We start from the raw sequence: 16,184 nt of genomic DNA, 5'->3' as shown, positions 1-16,184 counted from the left end.
TGTTTAGTTGTTTTTAGAGGATAAGGCCCTCTGCTGCTAGGCAGGCGGTGTGGCTAAAAGGTGCTGATAAAGATTGCTGAGAAGTTTAAGAGAAAATAGAAAAGGCCTTGAGACAAGGCAAGAGAGAGCCTGATTTTAAAAGCAGGCTGGTTTAAAAGCAGTTTGCGTGCATCATGCATAAAGGGACTCATAAACCTGTACCTGTGTACATAAGTGACCACTGGGGAGGATACTGACAATTAAGGTTAATCAGTGGAGTGACCTAAATCAGTGTTCTAGCCACTGCTTCTTTGCAACAAACATCTAAATATTTTTAATAATTGCTGAATGATGATTATTCTGTATATAGTTAATCTTTTTTTTCTTAAGAGACCAGGGGCATAACTATAATAGGGCAAGGGGAGACAGTTGTCTGGGGGCCCACTGCCTTAGGGCCCCCCCCCAGAGGCAAGCCACATTTATTTATTTATTTATTTATAACATTTTTATACCACCCAAAACTTACATCTCTGGGCGGTTTACAACAGAATAAAAACAAAGTAAAACATTCGTTAAGACAAAAACAAAAACGGGGGGGGGGGGAGTCAGTCACATTATTATTATTACATTTATATCCCGCTCTTCCTCCAAGGAGCCCAGAGCGGTGTACTACATACTTGAGTTTGTCTTTCACAACAACCCTGTGAAGTAGGTTAGGCTGAGAGAGAAGTGACTGGCCCAGAGTGACCCAGCTAGTTTCATGGCTGAATGGGGATTTGAACTCGGGTCTCCCCGGTCCTAGTCCAACACTCTAACCACTACACCACACTGGCTCCTATTGACTGACTTCCCCAGCTGCGCACCTGCCTGGGCTTCCTTCAGTTGTATTCCTCCTCCAAAACTGATGTGGGTGTTGAGACCTGGAGCTACCAGAACAGCATGTCTTTCTCTAGTACCATTAAATGACTTGCATCATCCACAATTTACAAAACCTTTAAAAAATAATTTAGGATGCTTTTTGTTATCACTATTTAGCCTCATTTAATCTTTCTTTACTTCATGAACTGAGCTTCAGTGAGGGTGGGCCATTTTAAAATCTTGTCTCTGGGCCCACTCCAACCTTGCTACGCCACTGTAAGAGACATATTGACATAGTAAAACTTAATGCCTTTTGGTTTAAAATACCTCTTATTTCCTTGCTTCTTTGCAACAAGCATCTAAATATTTTTAATAATTGGTGGATAATTATCTTTATTCTGTATATAGTTACTCTTTTTTTCCTAAGAGATATATTTACAGAGTAAAACTTAATGCCTTTTAGTTTAAAATACCTCTTATTTCTTTGATTGGTTCTTTCCTATGCCTAAGGCCTATTCCGTTCTGTCAAGAAAGGGTTATTTCCTAAGGTTTAAGAATAAATGGTGGCAGTGGGGTTACAAACAGAAGAGATTTATTTTATAATGAAACCTCTAGAAATAGTTGATGAGGTGAGACTCCTAAAGGAGTCACCATGGCATATGTCTAGTATGAAGTATCATCTGTTGTAAGCTTTAAAGAGACCTAAGGCAGGTGTCTCTATTTGGTGATGTGGTGAGTTTGTTCTTCTTTTAAAAGAACATTTTATGTGATTATTAGTATCTGAAAAACAGTTTGCACTAGTGGTTTGCACTAGTTTGCAGTGGTTTGCACTAGTTTGCACTAGTGGATTTTTAACTTAATGGAAATCTGAATTTGGAAGGATAATGGGCAGCCCCTAGACTACTTAAGTCATGACTAAACACCGTTGAGATCAATGAGACAGGTTAGTCTTTACTACCTTAAGTCCCATTGATTTAAATGCAACTTAGTCATGGCTAATGGGTGATACCTGATGTCCAAATACTCTCCTCAAGCAGCTGAAAAACATCTAATGAAAGATGATATAAAAATTTAACAATAGATAGATAGATCTACCTACTTAATCAGGAATTTGTCTTTTTGGATTTTGCAACTAAGAACTGGGGTGAGGCAAAGTGATCATTGTAAGAAATGTCGGACTGTGATTATATTGTAGTATGCTGGAAGAGCTGCATACATCTTTCTGTAAAAAAGAGCTCTGTGTTATCTGACATGATCATGATAAGCCACAGTGTAGTCAGAGCAATAGCTAAGTTGCAGTGGATCTAGCTCTTCTCAGGAACCAGGATCTTCCTACCCTGTTGATGGTTAAAGCCACTTGGATAGTGGTGCAGAAGCTGTCTTTTTAATGGCATGTACAGGAGGACCTCAATATTCGTGGGGGTTCCATTCCACAGTTGTACCGCGGATACGGAAACCATGAATATCAAGGCATTAAGTCAATGATGAATTGGGGTTTAGGTTCCAGGTCGCTGGGGAAATGAGGAAAAATGCCAATTTTCAGCCACATTTGAAGGAAAACGTGGGGGGAAGCTCCTTAATGATCTTTGCTGACCCCCCACATCACTCTGAGTCCCTGGAATGCCCAAAAATCTGCTGAAAATTGCCTTTTTAAAAAAACAGCCATTTTGTGGCCTCGGCAGTCATTTCTGGACACCTCCAACCCACGGATACATGAGATTGATGTGGGTTCTCCCCCTCCTCACGTATGCCAAGGTTGGGTGCCTTTTTCCCAACCGCGGATATGTGAATCCATGGATATCGAATCCACATATAACGAGGTTTCCCTGTGTTTACCAAATCCCAGCTTTTGTCTTGCATTATGGCTGATCCAAAGTGCTACTTTCAGATGCCTAAGCACATGGGCATCTTTATTGGGGGTTTTGACTTTTCCCCTAAACTCCAGACTGTCTCCTTGCTTGTTGTGTGGTATGGAGTGAGGGATTGATGTTGAAGAAAGAAACACAGTCCAAAGTCCCCTTGCATGTGCAGAATCAATTTATAAAGCCCTTTCAATCCAAGCCTAGACTGTCACTTGAGTGAAAGTGACTATGCATGTCACATAGAATACACTGTAATGACACATTTTAGACTTGCTGCGTATGGAAGATGGTGTTTTCATAGTCTGATTTCACATAAGGCTTTCGTTTCCATCATTAATAATTTTGGAGAAGAATTTTCCAAAGGAAATACTAGCTAGGCTAGTATTTAAAAGTTCAAAGTAGAAACTTTGCAAAACTTTAGCAACGTGTCTAAATAAGAGTGGGAAATGTTCCGAAAATTTAAATGAACATCTTGTTTTTATTTATCCCTCTTAGTGCTCACTTCACTATACAGAATTCCAGCTTGACTCAAGTAGGAATTGCATCCTGAGATAGTCTTATTTACATAGAGGAAGGGGCCTTAGTTTGGTGGTAGCGCATTTGCTTCTTATGCAGAAGGCCCCAAGTTCAATCCATCTCTAGTTAAAGCACCTCAGCTAGCAGGACTCTGAAAGATCCATGTGCTAGGGGTGTGCACAAAACTGACTGGCCCAATTTGGTTCAAGGCAGAACTGGCCTCAAACCAGGCAGGGCCATTTCAGCCCCCCCCCCCTTGACCCCCCACCCCAGGTTTGGCTGGGGGGGTGTCTGTGAATATTGAGGCCACCGGGGGCTCTTCAGATCTTCCCCCTTCCCCTGTCACCCTTCAGGCAATCTTTGGCCCTTTCCAGGCCTTGCCCCTGCTGTGGTGTCCATTTTGGAGGTCGTCGTGCATGTACAATGGGCCCCTGTGTGGCATGGGTCATAACCCAACTGGGTGCTTTTATACATAAGGAAGGCCAGCGGAGGTAAGGAAACATCTACGGAACCACCCCCACAGCCTTGGAGAAGCCCCCCGGAAGGGTTAAGTACAAAAAATAAATGTAGATTTGTTTTACAAATAAATGTAAATGTATTTTATGCACACACACACACACACACACACACACACACACACACACACACACACACACACCCCTAGCTGAATGGCTGGGGTGGGGGTTGGTCTGATGCCGAGACGAACCAGGGGTGGTTCGGTTCGACATCAAGGCACTGAACCGGCTTGACTTTGAACAGGTTCAGAATCAAACCTGTTTGTATGCACATCCCTACCTTGTGCCTGAGACCTTAGAGAGAGTCTGCCAGTCAGAGTGTAGATAGAGCAATAATAATATAAAGCAACTAATATAACATTACTATAACATAAATATTTTATGTTTAATGTCAGAAACCTGCTGAATGTTGCCATTCACTGATAATTCTTAACGTTTTAGGAAGCTCAGCAGGGAGTGTCAGAAACATTTGTGGCTTATTTTTGACATTTACAACAGTGGCCTGGTAAATGATGAAAAGGCGAGTGACATTTTAACATTTATTTGATCTTTCAGATTTGCTGGTGAATGTCAGCATTTTCTGATGTCACCCTGTGGGCCCTTAAAATATGAAACTATCAATAAGTGTCAACAGCAGGACAAAATATCTAAACTGAGAGCATGAATCAGTTCCCAAGTTACAGTTTTGCTCAAGAGTCCAAGCACAGCTTTTGTACATCCTTGCTGTACTAAAATGAAGAAGCATTTGTATCTGGGCCTGTGTCTGAATTGCACATAGATATATTGTGCTGCTCCTAGATTCTTTGTGCACCAGGGTTTATAGAGAAACAAACAGTTTATATTGTGATGCCCAAGAATTTTTTTAAAAAAAATATCTTGTTGATATAATTCCCTAATTAAATAGAAAAGAGAAATCTGCCAATTTCCTTGGTTATCTGTCTCTACTACATATCTGGGAGGAGGATCTTGGGAATCAAATCATGCAATTGTCATTATTCATAGCCCAGCTTGTAAAATAAATATACACATTATATAAAAGTGTTTTCAAGTTGAGGTAAATGAAGACAAATCAGAAATGTTGCATACACACACACACACACACACACACACAAAATGTATATTTCAGTGGGAGTACTCATGTGTAACTTAGTCTGAATGTCCATTTTTAATCTACTGTTCTGTAATTTTTTAAAAGTTACATAAAAGCTTGGAGCAATTTACTGTTTGCTAAGTCTTTAATGTATTTGATGGTGGTTGTATAGGCATAGACCCCAAACTGAGTTCCAAATTGTACATACATTAAACGCATTTGTTTATTTTTAAAATTATTATTATTTCTGTCCAGAAGATATGGCTGGCCACTACTTTACATTGTTTATCAATGCACTTTGCCTGACATGCTAAGAGCTCCCCCCCGCCCACACACACACTCTTTGTTTTGAAGCAGGAGTTTTCAACCTTTTTTCAAACAAGTGTACCTATTCTGTCTCAGAATTTCAGCCAACATATACACACACATTGGTAATTTCCTCCCCCTACCTGCCCCGGCTACCATCTAGCAAGCCTGTTTTTACCCTTTGCCTTACCAGAGTATCATTTGGGGGCACATGATGCAGCAACCTTGCCGAAGCTAAGCAGGCCTAGGATTGGTCAGTGCCTGGATGGGTGACAGTCTAAGTTCCATATGAATGTGGCCTTGCATGCCTCAGTCTCAGAAATGGGTTGTGCTTTGGATACCTAGAGGGCTGGGGTAAATTTGTTCCAGTCCTGGAATCCCAGAACTGTGGATGCCATGATGCAGACAGCACAAGCCTTGTTCTTACCCTTGTTCATATTCGCCAACTGTCTTCACCTCACCAGGCCATCGCCTGTGATGTGCTGCCATTTATGTGCTGCCACCCTTGTGCAGCAGGCAGGGCAGAGCTAGCACCTTTGTTCCCTCTAACAGAAAATCCCATATGTTGTTGACTACAACTCCCAGCATCCTCAGCCAAAGCCCACCACAGCCAAGGATTCTGGGAGTGGTTGTCAACAGCATCTGGGATTCCCTCTTACAGGGAACAATGACTAGCACCCCAGCTACTCTCTTTCTCCTTATTGCTCTTGCTTGCACTACACTCTTCCTCCACTTCCACTCTGGGATTCTTTTAAAAGATGGTAGCCGTGGAAGGGAGTGTTTTGAGAAGGATGGAGACTAGAATGCTGGCCTAGAGCATGACCTTGGATTTAAAATAGTGGGTTTAAAAAAAAACAACAACCCTGAAAAAGGACACCTGCTGGCTTCGCTAAGCAGCAGTAATCTGCCTCCCAAAAGATTCCCACTATCTGAAAATGCTAGATAATACCCCTATTTTTGCCACTTCATAATGGGGCCTGTTTGGGTCAGCATTGCTTGTGATGGAGGGATGGTTAGATGATTTAAACTGTGTGATTAGGGACTGATTTGAATGTTCTGGCCCCACTTGATTCTGCAGGGCCAGAGAGGTGAGGCCACAGTAGTATGTTCTTTTTTCACATATGATGTTGGCCTGCCACTAGAACAGTTTGTCTGAACCAAGTTGTAGTGTCATTCAAAGAGGGCTTCTGGGAAGAAAATTGTAGTTGCCAGTGGACTGAGAAATTGATCCACATTTTTAACCTCTCATCCCACTTTCTCTGCTTGAGAATCTGGTGAAGAACAACACGGGAGGAGCATTTTAGATCAACTCTGCTTCCATTTTATAGATGCAGGTGTTTCATATGAATAGTGCATTTTCCTTCCTAAGAGAACTATTCCCAGAGTTTAGAATTGCTCTACTTTGAAAACAAATGACTAAGGGAAACAATTTTTCATTTTCTTTACATGTTTATCTTGACTGTAAATGAATACTTCTTATTTTAAAATTTTAAAAAAGTGTGAGACTTCACAATAGTGCCAAGTTCGAATTCCTTTTATGTTTGTTGTGGAGGCTGAATTTTTTTTAAACCTTGATTTTTTTTTCTTGAATAAGGATTTTTAAAAATCCAACTCTTTGGACATAGAGATAAACCCTTCATTCAGCAAACGGAAGTTGTTTCCAACCCCAACAAATTGTAGTCTGCTTAATGTTGGCTGCACTGGTTTGACCTTGGTTGGTGGCATTTTGGTTTTGGCAAAGACACAAACATTCTGTATTGCCTTTTAAAATGACAGCACCAAACCAAGATATTACCACAGAGCTCTTTTTAAAAACATTAAGTGATTGTTCATCTTTTAAAAAGTTTTTTGTTTTGCCTTATTTTAGGAATGAGGGGAAATGTTGCATATTTTTGAAATGTATGCCAATAGATTATTGTTCTGATGTGAAACTGCTTCACATTTGATTTAAAAGAACTGCCTAGCTGGATCAGACTAAGGATCCATTTTGTACAGAATTTTGTTTCCAATAGTGGCTAGCTGGGTGCCTCTGGAAGCTCATAACCAAAGAGTGAACATGATGGTTGCTCTCCTTTTGTCTGTCTCCTTCATTTAGTACTCAGATTCATACTTCTTCTGAATCTCCATTTAACTAATATGGTCAATGCAACTGTCAATGGCTATCTTCTCAACTTTTAAATCCTATTTTCTGAAGTGTAAAAGGCTAATGAGATCACCATTTCTCTGTGAGCCCCATCAAAATAACTTTTATTTAGAGTCCAATACAAACTAACTTGCAGTACGTGGTGTTGGGAGATTTTGATTCTTATTTCAATCTGTCTTCTTGCCCCTAGATGGTGGACACTCTTAGTATAAGCACCTCCTCTTTAGAATTTATTTATTTACAGCCCAAACATACAGTATATGGGAGGGGGTCCAGATGGGGCTGTTTTTTATAGCAACCTGCCATCTTGAAAACAGAAGTGAGAGGTTATTTGATTTTAATGGAGAAGTGAAAAGTGGATTCTATTAGTTCTACTTAGAACTTCTTATATAAAGTAATTTTAGCCAGTGGCCATTGTCACATCTAGTGATGGTGGGTTTGTTAAATAATCATTATGTGAAGAAACACTTTCTTTTGCCAGACATAATCCCAATTTTTATCCTTCTTGAACCTATGAATTTGCATTCTAAGGTTGATAGGACAGAAGTTAATCTCTTGTATTATTTCTGTTGAACTGCTGCTGTTTAACTTCAAAGGTTTAATTTTTCCATTAGTTTTTAAAAAAATTTTAGATTTATATAATCTACCTTTACTTTACTGCCCTGTCCCTTTTCTGAGCTTTTTCATGCTTACTTCCGATATCATGACTCCCAACCATACTCCCTCCTCAGATCTCATTCCTGTTCACTGCTTCTTTCCTGATCCCCTTCCCTCTGAAATTACTATTCCCTCCATCCAGAAAGCAGTAACCATACATTAGTTTTTCCTCTATTGGTTCCTCTACCTACTTGCCCTCACTGAAATTTAGATTCTGCTCACTACCATGGCTGTTGCCCTTTCTTTTGGAATAGAGAAGCTGCTGCTGCCCTTTCCTTCTCACCCACAAGTTGTCCTGAAGGTATTGGTCACTTTTTCTCCAGTTCCTGCCAATTACAGTCTTTGCCCATCTTCTTGCTATCACATAGCTTAGCTTCTCTGCCTTTTGAAGTTCATTCTTTGAAATGGTACTTCCTTCTGCATCCCTCTCGTTCTGTTTTATATAACTTTCCTGGCCCCTCTCAACCTTCATTTCAGACTTTGATTCCTAGTTCTCCTTCTTGCTTTCTGACCACACTTCTGCCTTGTTCCTTGGTGATTTCAACATTCATATGGATGGTCCCTCAGTCCCAGATGCTTTCCAACTCCTCTCTCTAGTCTCCGTTTACTGACCTGGTCATTTTCATGATTGTTTTCTTCCCTAATAACTGCACTATTTCTGACATAGCTGCTGTGGAATTCCCTGTTTGGGTATTACAACACAAGAGAGATTTTCCTTGCATTAAAAAAATAGACCAGCAGCAAAAAACAAAACAAAAAACAAGGAAGTCATAAAAAGTACAATTTAAACTTGTTGAAACAATCTACAAATAAAATATTACCAAACTTGAACTTCATAGTTGCAAAAAGATTTCAATCTGACAGTTTCCTCTGAAGTAGAAACAAGGAAATCTTATTTACACATTCTTCAGATGCATTTCAGTCTTAGAGTCTTCATCAGTAAAATGTTGGGGTGATCTATCTGCTTCAAAGCTTAGTGAGATGAGACAGCTTGATAGTCTTTTGTTTTTACACTTAAAGAACTATAAAACATATAAGCCTTTAGACCTACTAAATATATTGAGATACTCCCTTTAAAAATATCCATTATATCCTTGGGAATATGTACAAGGGGACAATATGTACAAGAGGAATATCTCAATATGCTAGGTAGGTCTAAGGCTTGTGATATACAATTATTTAAGTGCGTATATTTGGATGGCGGCTTAGAACAATAGAGTGTGTCCGAGATTAGACTTCCCAAGGTCAGCTGGTGGCTTGAACTCTCTTGCCCCAAGCACTTCCATTTAGAAGGGGTGGGGGTTCCTGGTCACCCATATCTTCCACCTATGGATCCCACTCAAGTGGCTTGTCTCCTCCCCAGGAGCTCAAGCCCATCACGACTGACCTATTCTGGGTGTTTGCGGTTTTTTAATGTTGCTTAAGTTATAACTCTGGACACTGCAATGATTGTAAAGACCTCTGCAAGCTTGTAGCTCAAAATGGAAGATATAGAGGAGTATTGGCTGCTTGTGACTAGCCATAAGGAAGACCAAGATATGGGAAAAGAAATAAAATACCTCCAAGATGCTTGGATTTTATTGAATCCAATTTTATTCATTGACACGACTAAACATAATTGTGTTTTCAACCTCACTCATAATATTGGCACATTGATCAGAGGAGGTCTTTTTTGTTTAACTCACACAACAAATCAAACTATCAGTTTCTTTTCCTGATGTACAAGCCAGCATGTAGCTATAGATTGAAGTATGAGATTTAAAACTTGGCAATATTGTATATTTGATTAGCCAGCAAAGCTTTTGAATTTTATGCCAACTTTGAAATGTAAGAGCTACCTCCAGAGCCAAGTTTAGTAAACCACCATCAGTTTGGACATTAAATCTTTATTTTTCTCAGACCTTTTCTCATCAAGCTTATTATGATAAAATGGAGACTAAATGCATTGGATGACAAAACAGGATATAATTCAAACCATTACTCTGGATTATCTATCATTCTGAATTGCATTATTATAATTTTCAGTTACATTCCCAAATACTTTATTTAATACTGAGTAGTTTAAATATTGGAATGTCTGCTCTAGAGAATTATACTATTGTGTGTTGAGGCAGTAGGAGTGAATTCGTAAGTTTGCCCATTATTAACTACTCTATTTTTGGATGTAGAATTGGAGTTGCCATGAAATTAGGATTACACATCAAAAGGGTGTAACCTCCCACACTTGAAATTGAGTTACATTCCTTAAAAATGGATGCCAATGGACAGACCCCTGTTACAAAAAGGAATATGGTTTGGTGTTATTACTCAGCTACATGGGTATCCCTTAGATGTACAGAAGTCTCACTATGGACAGACAATTGCTGCTTAACTTTAAAACTTTACATGTATACATTAAAAATGCAATTTGAAATCCTGTGGCTGTTCACTTTGATGTCTAAGAATCCTTCGCTATCCCAAACCAGGCTTTGTGCTCCTCTAGTTTCCTTTTACAACACCCTGTTTCCTAAGCCATAGGAGAAGCCAGTGGCTTTTCCTGAAAAGCTTCTGCAGAAGGAGAATTTTACAACACCAAGAAACACCAGTGCATAGGAAATTCCTAAAATGTTGAACCAGGAACACAAACTTCTGAACAGTCATTGAGAGCACACACATTTTAAAAGATGATTGTCAAACTTGATTTTAATAAAATTGGATATAAAGCTATATTCACCATCAATTAAAAGTTGTGGCAGTTAAGGCAGCATCATTTATTGTGGAATAGATAGAAATGTGTAATAGTAAAACTGGAGAAAAAACAGAAGTACTGAGATATTGTTAGGGACTAGGGTCTGGAACAGCTGAGTAGATTTGTAAAAAGTTCCAAAGTATTTCCTCAGGCCTGGGGTTTTAGCAGATGATGTCTTAGGCTTTTAACATGCTTACAATCAGAAGAGCTTGCTAAATGAAATGAAAGCTGGATTACAAAAGTTCTGATTGATGCTCCAAATCTGGTGTGCAGCTAGGTGATATTGAAAGCCAATATTCTCTGAGGAATACAGAAGAGCATTTAGTATCCTTTAACAGTACCCCTCCCACTAGACTAGGAGACAGGACCCACCAAGGCTTACTCAAAAATCTCCAATTGCCATTGGTTTACTTTAGCAAAACTGCTATTTGCATAGACAAGTAAATGGAAAATGTTGACCGTGAGTTCTAAAAAGAAGAAGTCTGTTCCATACTTTTTGCATATATGCAACATTTTTCTTAATGTTTCCCAAGTACATCTACTGTTTTTTTGAAATAAGAATCTATTTTAAGACATTTGGAATACTTTGCTTGCTTGACCATGCCAAAGTTCTGTTTTGTATAAGATACGCCTCTTTTAGCTAATTGTAATTGCAAACAGTTCATTCCTCAGAAGTATTTGAATTTTTATGCATAGAATGATATCTGTAAAATATATCTCTGCATGGATTATATGTAAAAACATCTTTTAGAAAGGAATAATGTCAATAGCATATGGTATTAGGCTTAATTAGAATTACACAGTACCACTGAGGAAAAGATGAGAGTTGGTAAAAAATATCAGTAAGTTGAAGGAAATTGTTGGATATATTGCGAATTTGGCTTCTTGTTCAATATTGGATTTTTTTTTCCCAGTAGGGGAAAAATTTAATTTTTGCTTTCTTGAACCATGTATAGCTCTAATTTTATTTGCATGTTGGAGTTGTTTGGGGTGGTGATGTTTTTCCCCAGGTCTCACTCTCGATCCATTCGAAGTGTGAACTATTTTGGGCCATTGCTTCTATATTTTAAATAACATTATTTCCATCTGCTTTTACTTGACTTGTGGTTGTGAAGATCATGCTTGGCCCATGGGATCTAACAGTGTGTGCTTAGAGGATGTGGAGTTTTGTCAGCCAATGAAATATGTCTGGCTCCCCCGCCACCCCCAATGGCTTTCATATGTCTTTCATCCTGTGTGGTCCCACTGAACTGTATATGTTTAGCAGGACTGACTGCACACCTTCCCTATCTGTTACTGGTCTTTTATACAGAAGATTGTTACAGGGAACATGAGAATCAAAAAGTGATTTTAGTAACAGTAATGTAGAACTTTATTTAGAAGTTGTATATATCTGTGGGTATACATTACTGTCAAATTTCAATTATATGCAAATATTGCTTAATAGGAAATGTGTGAGGAAAAAATAGTTTATAATATAAGGCTGTTTTCTGCATTTATGCTAGTTTTCTGTATTCTTTCTTTCAGGCCCTACTACAGTCTACAGTTCAGCAACGTGAAGAAGCAATTGAAAAGCAGTATGTATCTGCAGTTGAAAAACAGGCATACAAGTGTGAAGAAATGCTTATTGCTCAGGTAATTTTTCTTGCCACAGAAGTTCATATAAACAAGTTTAACCCATGCAGAGCATCTGTGCGCTAGTACTTGATTGCTCCTCTTACCCCATAGCATACCCCCCATCACCTCAGATATATCTCCACCCTTACCTGAGCTGCACTCCTGCTCCTTGTCCATCCAGTTGCTTCCATCCCCCTCACCCTTCTTGTTCATGGCTGCAGCGTTGCTGGCACCTATTGGCAAGGCTGCAGCTCCCTCTCCCCAGAGACCTCCCCACCCAAGCCCCATTCCTGCTCCTCCCCACAGGAGCAGCAGCAGCAGCGGTTGACCAGTCCCTTCTTTGCTGCCGCCACCACCATGGCCAATTGTTCCCCTCAGGCCGCTGACAGGCCCAGGCCCGTCCCTTGCCTGCCTGCCTTCCTCTGCTAATGGCCTCGGTAGCCCCAAAGGCCCTTCCTTGCTGCCAATAGGTGCTGCCATGGCCACTCATTCCCCTCAGGCCGCTGACAGGCTTGAGCCTGTCCCTCACCCTTCTCTCTTCTCCTCCCTTCTTTCTCTCTCCTCCACTCACTCTTTGTCTTTCTTCCCCTCCCCCCTCTCTCTCCTTCCCCACCTCCCCATTCCTGAGTTAACAGATCTTGTTCATTTTGTTTCCTCATCTAATTCGCACAATGGCAGCCTCCTTCTCTTGAAGGGGCTCTTTCCTCCCTCGCAACCCCTCTCTTTGCAGACCTCTGCCCACTATCCTCTCTAATAAAACGCTTGGTGTCCGTCCGTGGACGGACACCAAGCGTGTGTTCGTGCCTCCCTCGGCGGTTCTGGGCATGCGCGGAGCGCATGCCCAGAACACGCCGAGTCAGAAACGGACAAAGGGACCAGGCGGCCATGTTGGCCGGTTCTCCTGCCGCCGCCTCTGCCCGCCCGGAGGAGGAAAGGACTGGGAAATATGGCGAAATGGAAAAACAGCGGGAAAGACGGTGGGGACGGGAGGGAAAGACGGCGGGGACGGGCAGGGAAAGGCGGCCATGCTGGCCGGTTCTCCTGGCCCCCGCCTCTGCCCGCCCGGAGGAAGAAAGGACAAGAAGGAGGACGGGGAAGCTGGCCAATGCAAACAGGAGGATGGGAAAGCCGGGCGAGGAGGCGGCGAAGCCGCCAACGATGCCTGCCACGCCAGCCAGAACAAATTATAGCAAAGCAATAGCGCCCGCTCAAGGAGGAGGACGGGGAAGCCGGCCAGTGCAAACAGGAGGACGGGAAAGCCGGGCGAGGAGGCAGCGAAGCCGCCAACGATGCCTGCCACACCAGCCAGAACAAATTACAGCAAAGCAATAGCGCCCACTCACCCGCCCTCCATGGTGCCCAGAAATCACCTTCCCCGCTTCCTCCCCCCCAAGATTAAGTGCCAAAAACGCCCTTGGTAATTGCGCCGCCCCCGCCTATCGCCCTCCTGCCCAACCAGCAGCCCAAACCCAAGTTACCCAATGCAGCCCGCGGCAATTGGCCAGAAACAAAAAAAGAAAAAAGGTTAAAAAAACCTCCAAGAAGAGGTGAAGAGCTTACAAAAACAGCTCCTCCCTGGGGTTAGCCTCTGCCCAGACTGCCGGTATGGACGCGAAGGACGCCTATTGCGTCATTAGCGTCCATTGCAACAGTCTGGGCAGCAACATAGCATAGAGAGGAGCTCTTTTTGCGAGCTCCTCACTTCCTCTTTGCAAACAGCTCTGGAAACTAGAACAACAATTAGAAAAAAAATGTTACACTAAGCACTACAACAGAACCCTAACAAGACAAATAGTGACCAATAGTAACACCAAGCACAACACACAACCCAAAGACAACACTACACAACAGATATACACAGCTTAGAACAGCGGCCACAGTTCCCCCCCCCCAAGAAAAAAATGATCACAAGCAGTCCCCTACCCACAGCCAGGGGCGGGGGGGCCAAAAACCCGTTATTTGCGCACGCACCCACAGACTGGCAGAACAAAATGAGGGAGAAGAAAGAGCGGGGGGAAAAGGGAGGTAAGAAGGAGAGACACAGGGACAAGGGAGAGGGGGAGAAAATGACGGAGGAGAGACAGACAGGGAGAAAGAAAGAAAAAACACCAGGGACACAAACAAACACAACAACAGCAAAAAAGAAAAAGAGATGAAGAATGCAAAAAGGGGGGGGGGAGGCTAGCGCCCGTTATTATAACGAGCTTAAAAATACTAGTCCTTTTATATAAAGAGATTCCTCTCCTTTACAATCAAGAACATCTTCTGACCAGTAACAGTTGTATTCCAACTGACCTTAACCATCACAGGCTCCTCCTCCCTATCTGCATATGGAACACCCACTGCCCAATCACCACGGTGCCACAGGCTCCTCCTCCCTATCTTCATATGGAATCTCCACTGCCCAATCACCATGGTGCTTCTGCTCTCACAGGCTCCTCCTCCCTATCTGCACATGGAATCTCCACTGCCCAATCACCACAGTGCTTCTGCTCGTGGACTCTCGCAAGAACTACTACGCATGGAATTAGCCATGGGCACACCTTAGATAGATGGTGGAGAAAGCTTAGATAGTCCTAAGGGCATGTGTAATGGATTCCCCTGACAATCTATGCCAAGGGGCAGCTGAGTAATGCCTACGACAGACAGGGCTACTTCCCCCAGTGTCATTGGAATGGGTAGCTAGTTGGATATGCCCTGACTGGGCTGCAAAGAGCCCCCCAAACTTCTGGCACAACCTCCTGGCCTCCTGCTGCTGCTCAGTAGTTAGGGTAGGAGCCCAGGGTATTTCCTCTATCCCAACCCCATGGCGAGCTCCTAGGCATGGATCCTCCAAAACTTCCAGCCCATCTATGAGGTCCAGGGCGATGTTGAACACCCAGGCCTCCTTGGAGTGGTAGGGCTTTTGTCTGTTCACATGATACAACCTGGGTTTGAGATCGGTCCCCGGGAACTCCACGACATGGTTCACTGAGCCTATCTTTTCTTTAATACAATAGGGGCCCTCCCAGGCCGCATGGGTCTTGTGGGTTCTGACCAGCCTGAGGACCAACACCTGGTCTCTGGACTCAAAGACATGATCCCTGGCATGTTGGTCATACCAGCCTTTTCCTCTGCTTGGGCCTCCCACAGATTCTGCTGTATGAGGCGTAGGGTCTTTTTCAGTGTGTTTTGGAGCTTCCACAAAGTCCAATATGTTTTCTCCCTGTGGAGAGTCTTCTCGCTCCCACTGATGTCGAACTAGTTCCAGAGGCCCTCTGACATCTCTCCCATAGATTAGCTGAAAGCGAGAATATCCCAGGCTCGGGTGTGGCACAGCTCTGAAGGCAAACAATAGCTGTGAGAGCACCAAGCCAGTTATTGGAATGTTCATTAATAAATTTCCAGATCATGGCCCCCAAAGTCCCCTGGAATTTCTCAACCAAGCCATTTGTCTGGTGATGATAAGGCATGGCTGTGAGATGCTCCACCCTATGGGTGCTCTATAATTTCTCCATCACCCCAGATAGGAAATTGTTACCTGCATCCATCAGGACTTCCAGAGGCCAACTGACCCTAGAGCCTGTCTTACAGTCTTTGTATCTATTCGAGTCAGGGCAACCGCCTCAGGCCACCTAGTGGCATAGTCCACCAGAGTCAGTACATACTGCTTCCCCTGAGGGGTCTTGGGTTAGATAGGTTGGATGTCTACTGCCACTCTTTGGAATGGGCTATCTATGACAAGTAAGGGTTATAAAGGGGCCTGTACCTTGTCCTGGTTATTCCCCACTCTCTGGCAAACATCACAGGATTTAATGTACTCAGTCGTGACCTTACTCTTTCCTTGGTTCTCCCCCCCCCATGTGTCCAATTGGGTGGTCATGTGCCAGCTTTAAGATGCACATGTGGCACTACAAGTTGCCTCTGGGGTTTG

At 42.4% G+C, this 16,184-nt stretch overlaps 1 protein-coding gene across 6 annotated transcripts in view; it reads left to right on the top strand.

The window, feature by feature from the left end:
• CCDC91 (coiled-coil domain containing 91) overlaps positions 1-16,184 on the top strand; it is a 193,662-nt gene that overhangs the window by 93,484 nt on the left and 83,994 nt on the right. For all 6 annotated transcript variants that reach the window (XM_053255620.1, XM_053255617.1, XM_053255622.1 and 3 more), the window contains one exon: positions 12,182-12,289. In XM_053255620.1, coding sequence (XP_053111595.1) covers positions 12,182-12,289 — 108 coding nt within the window. The remainder of the gene's footprint in view (positions 1-12,181; positions 12,290-16,184) is intronic.

Source organism: Hemicordylus capensis, chromosome 5 (assembly GCF_027244095.1).
Source record: "Hemicordylus capensis ecotype Gifberg chromosome 5, rHemCap1.1.pri, whole genome shotgun sequence".
Taxonomy (NCBI): Eukaryota; Metazoa; Chordata; class Lepidosauria; order Squamata; family Cordylidae; genus Hemicordylus; species Hemicordylus capensis.
Note: the sequence above shows the minus strand (reverse complement) of the source record. Positions and strands in the feature narration are given on the sequence as shown.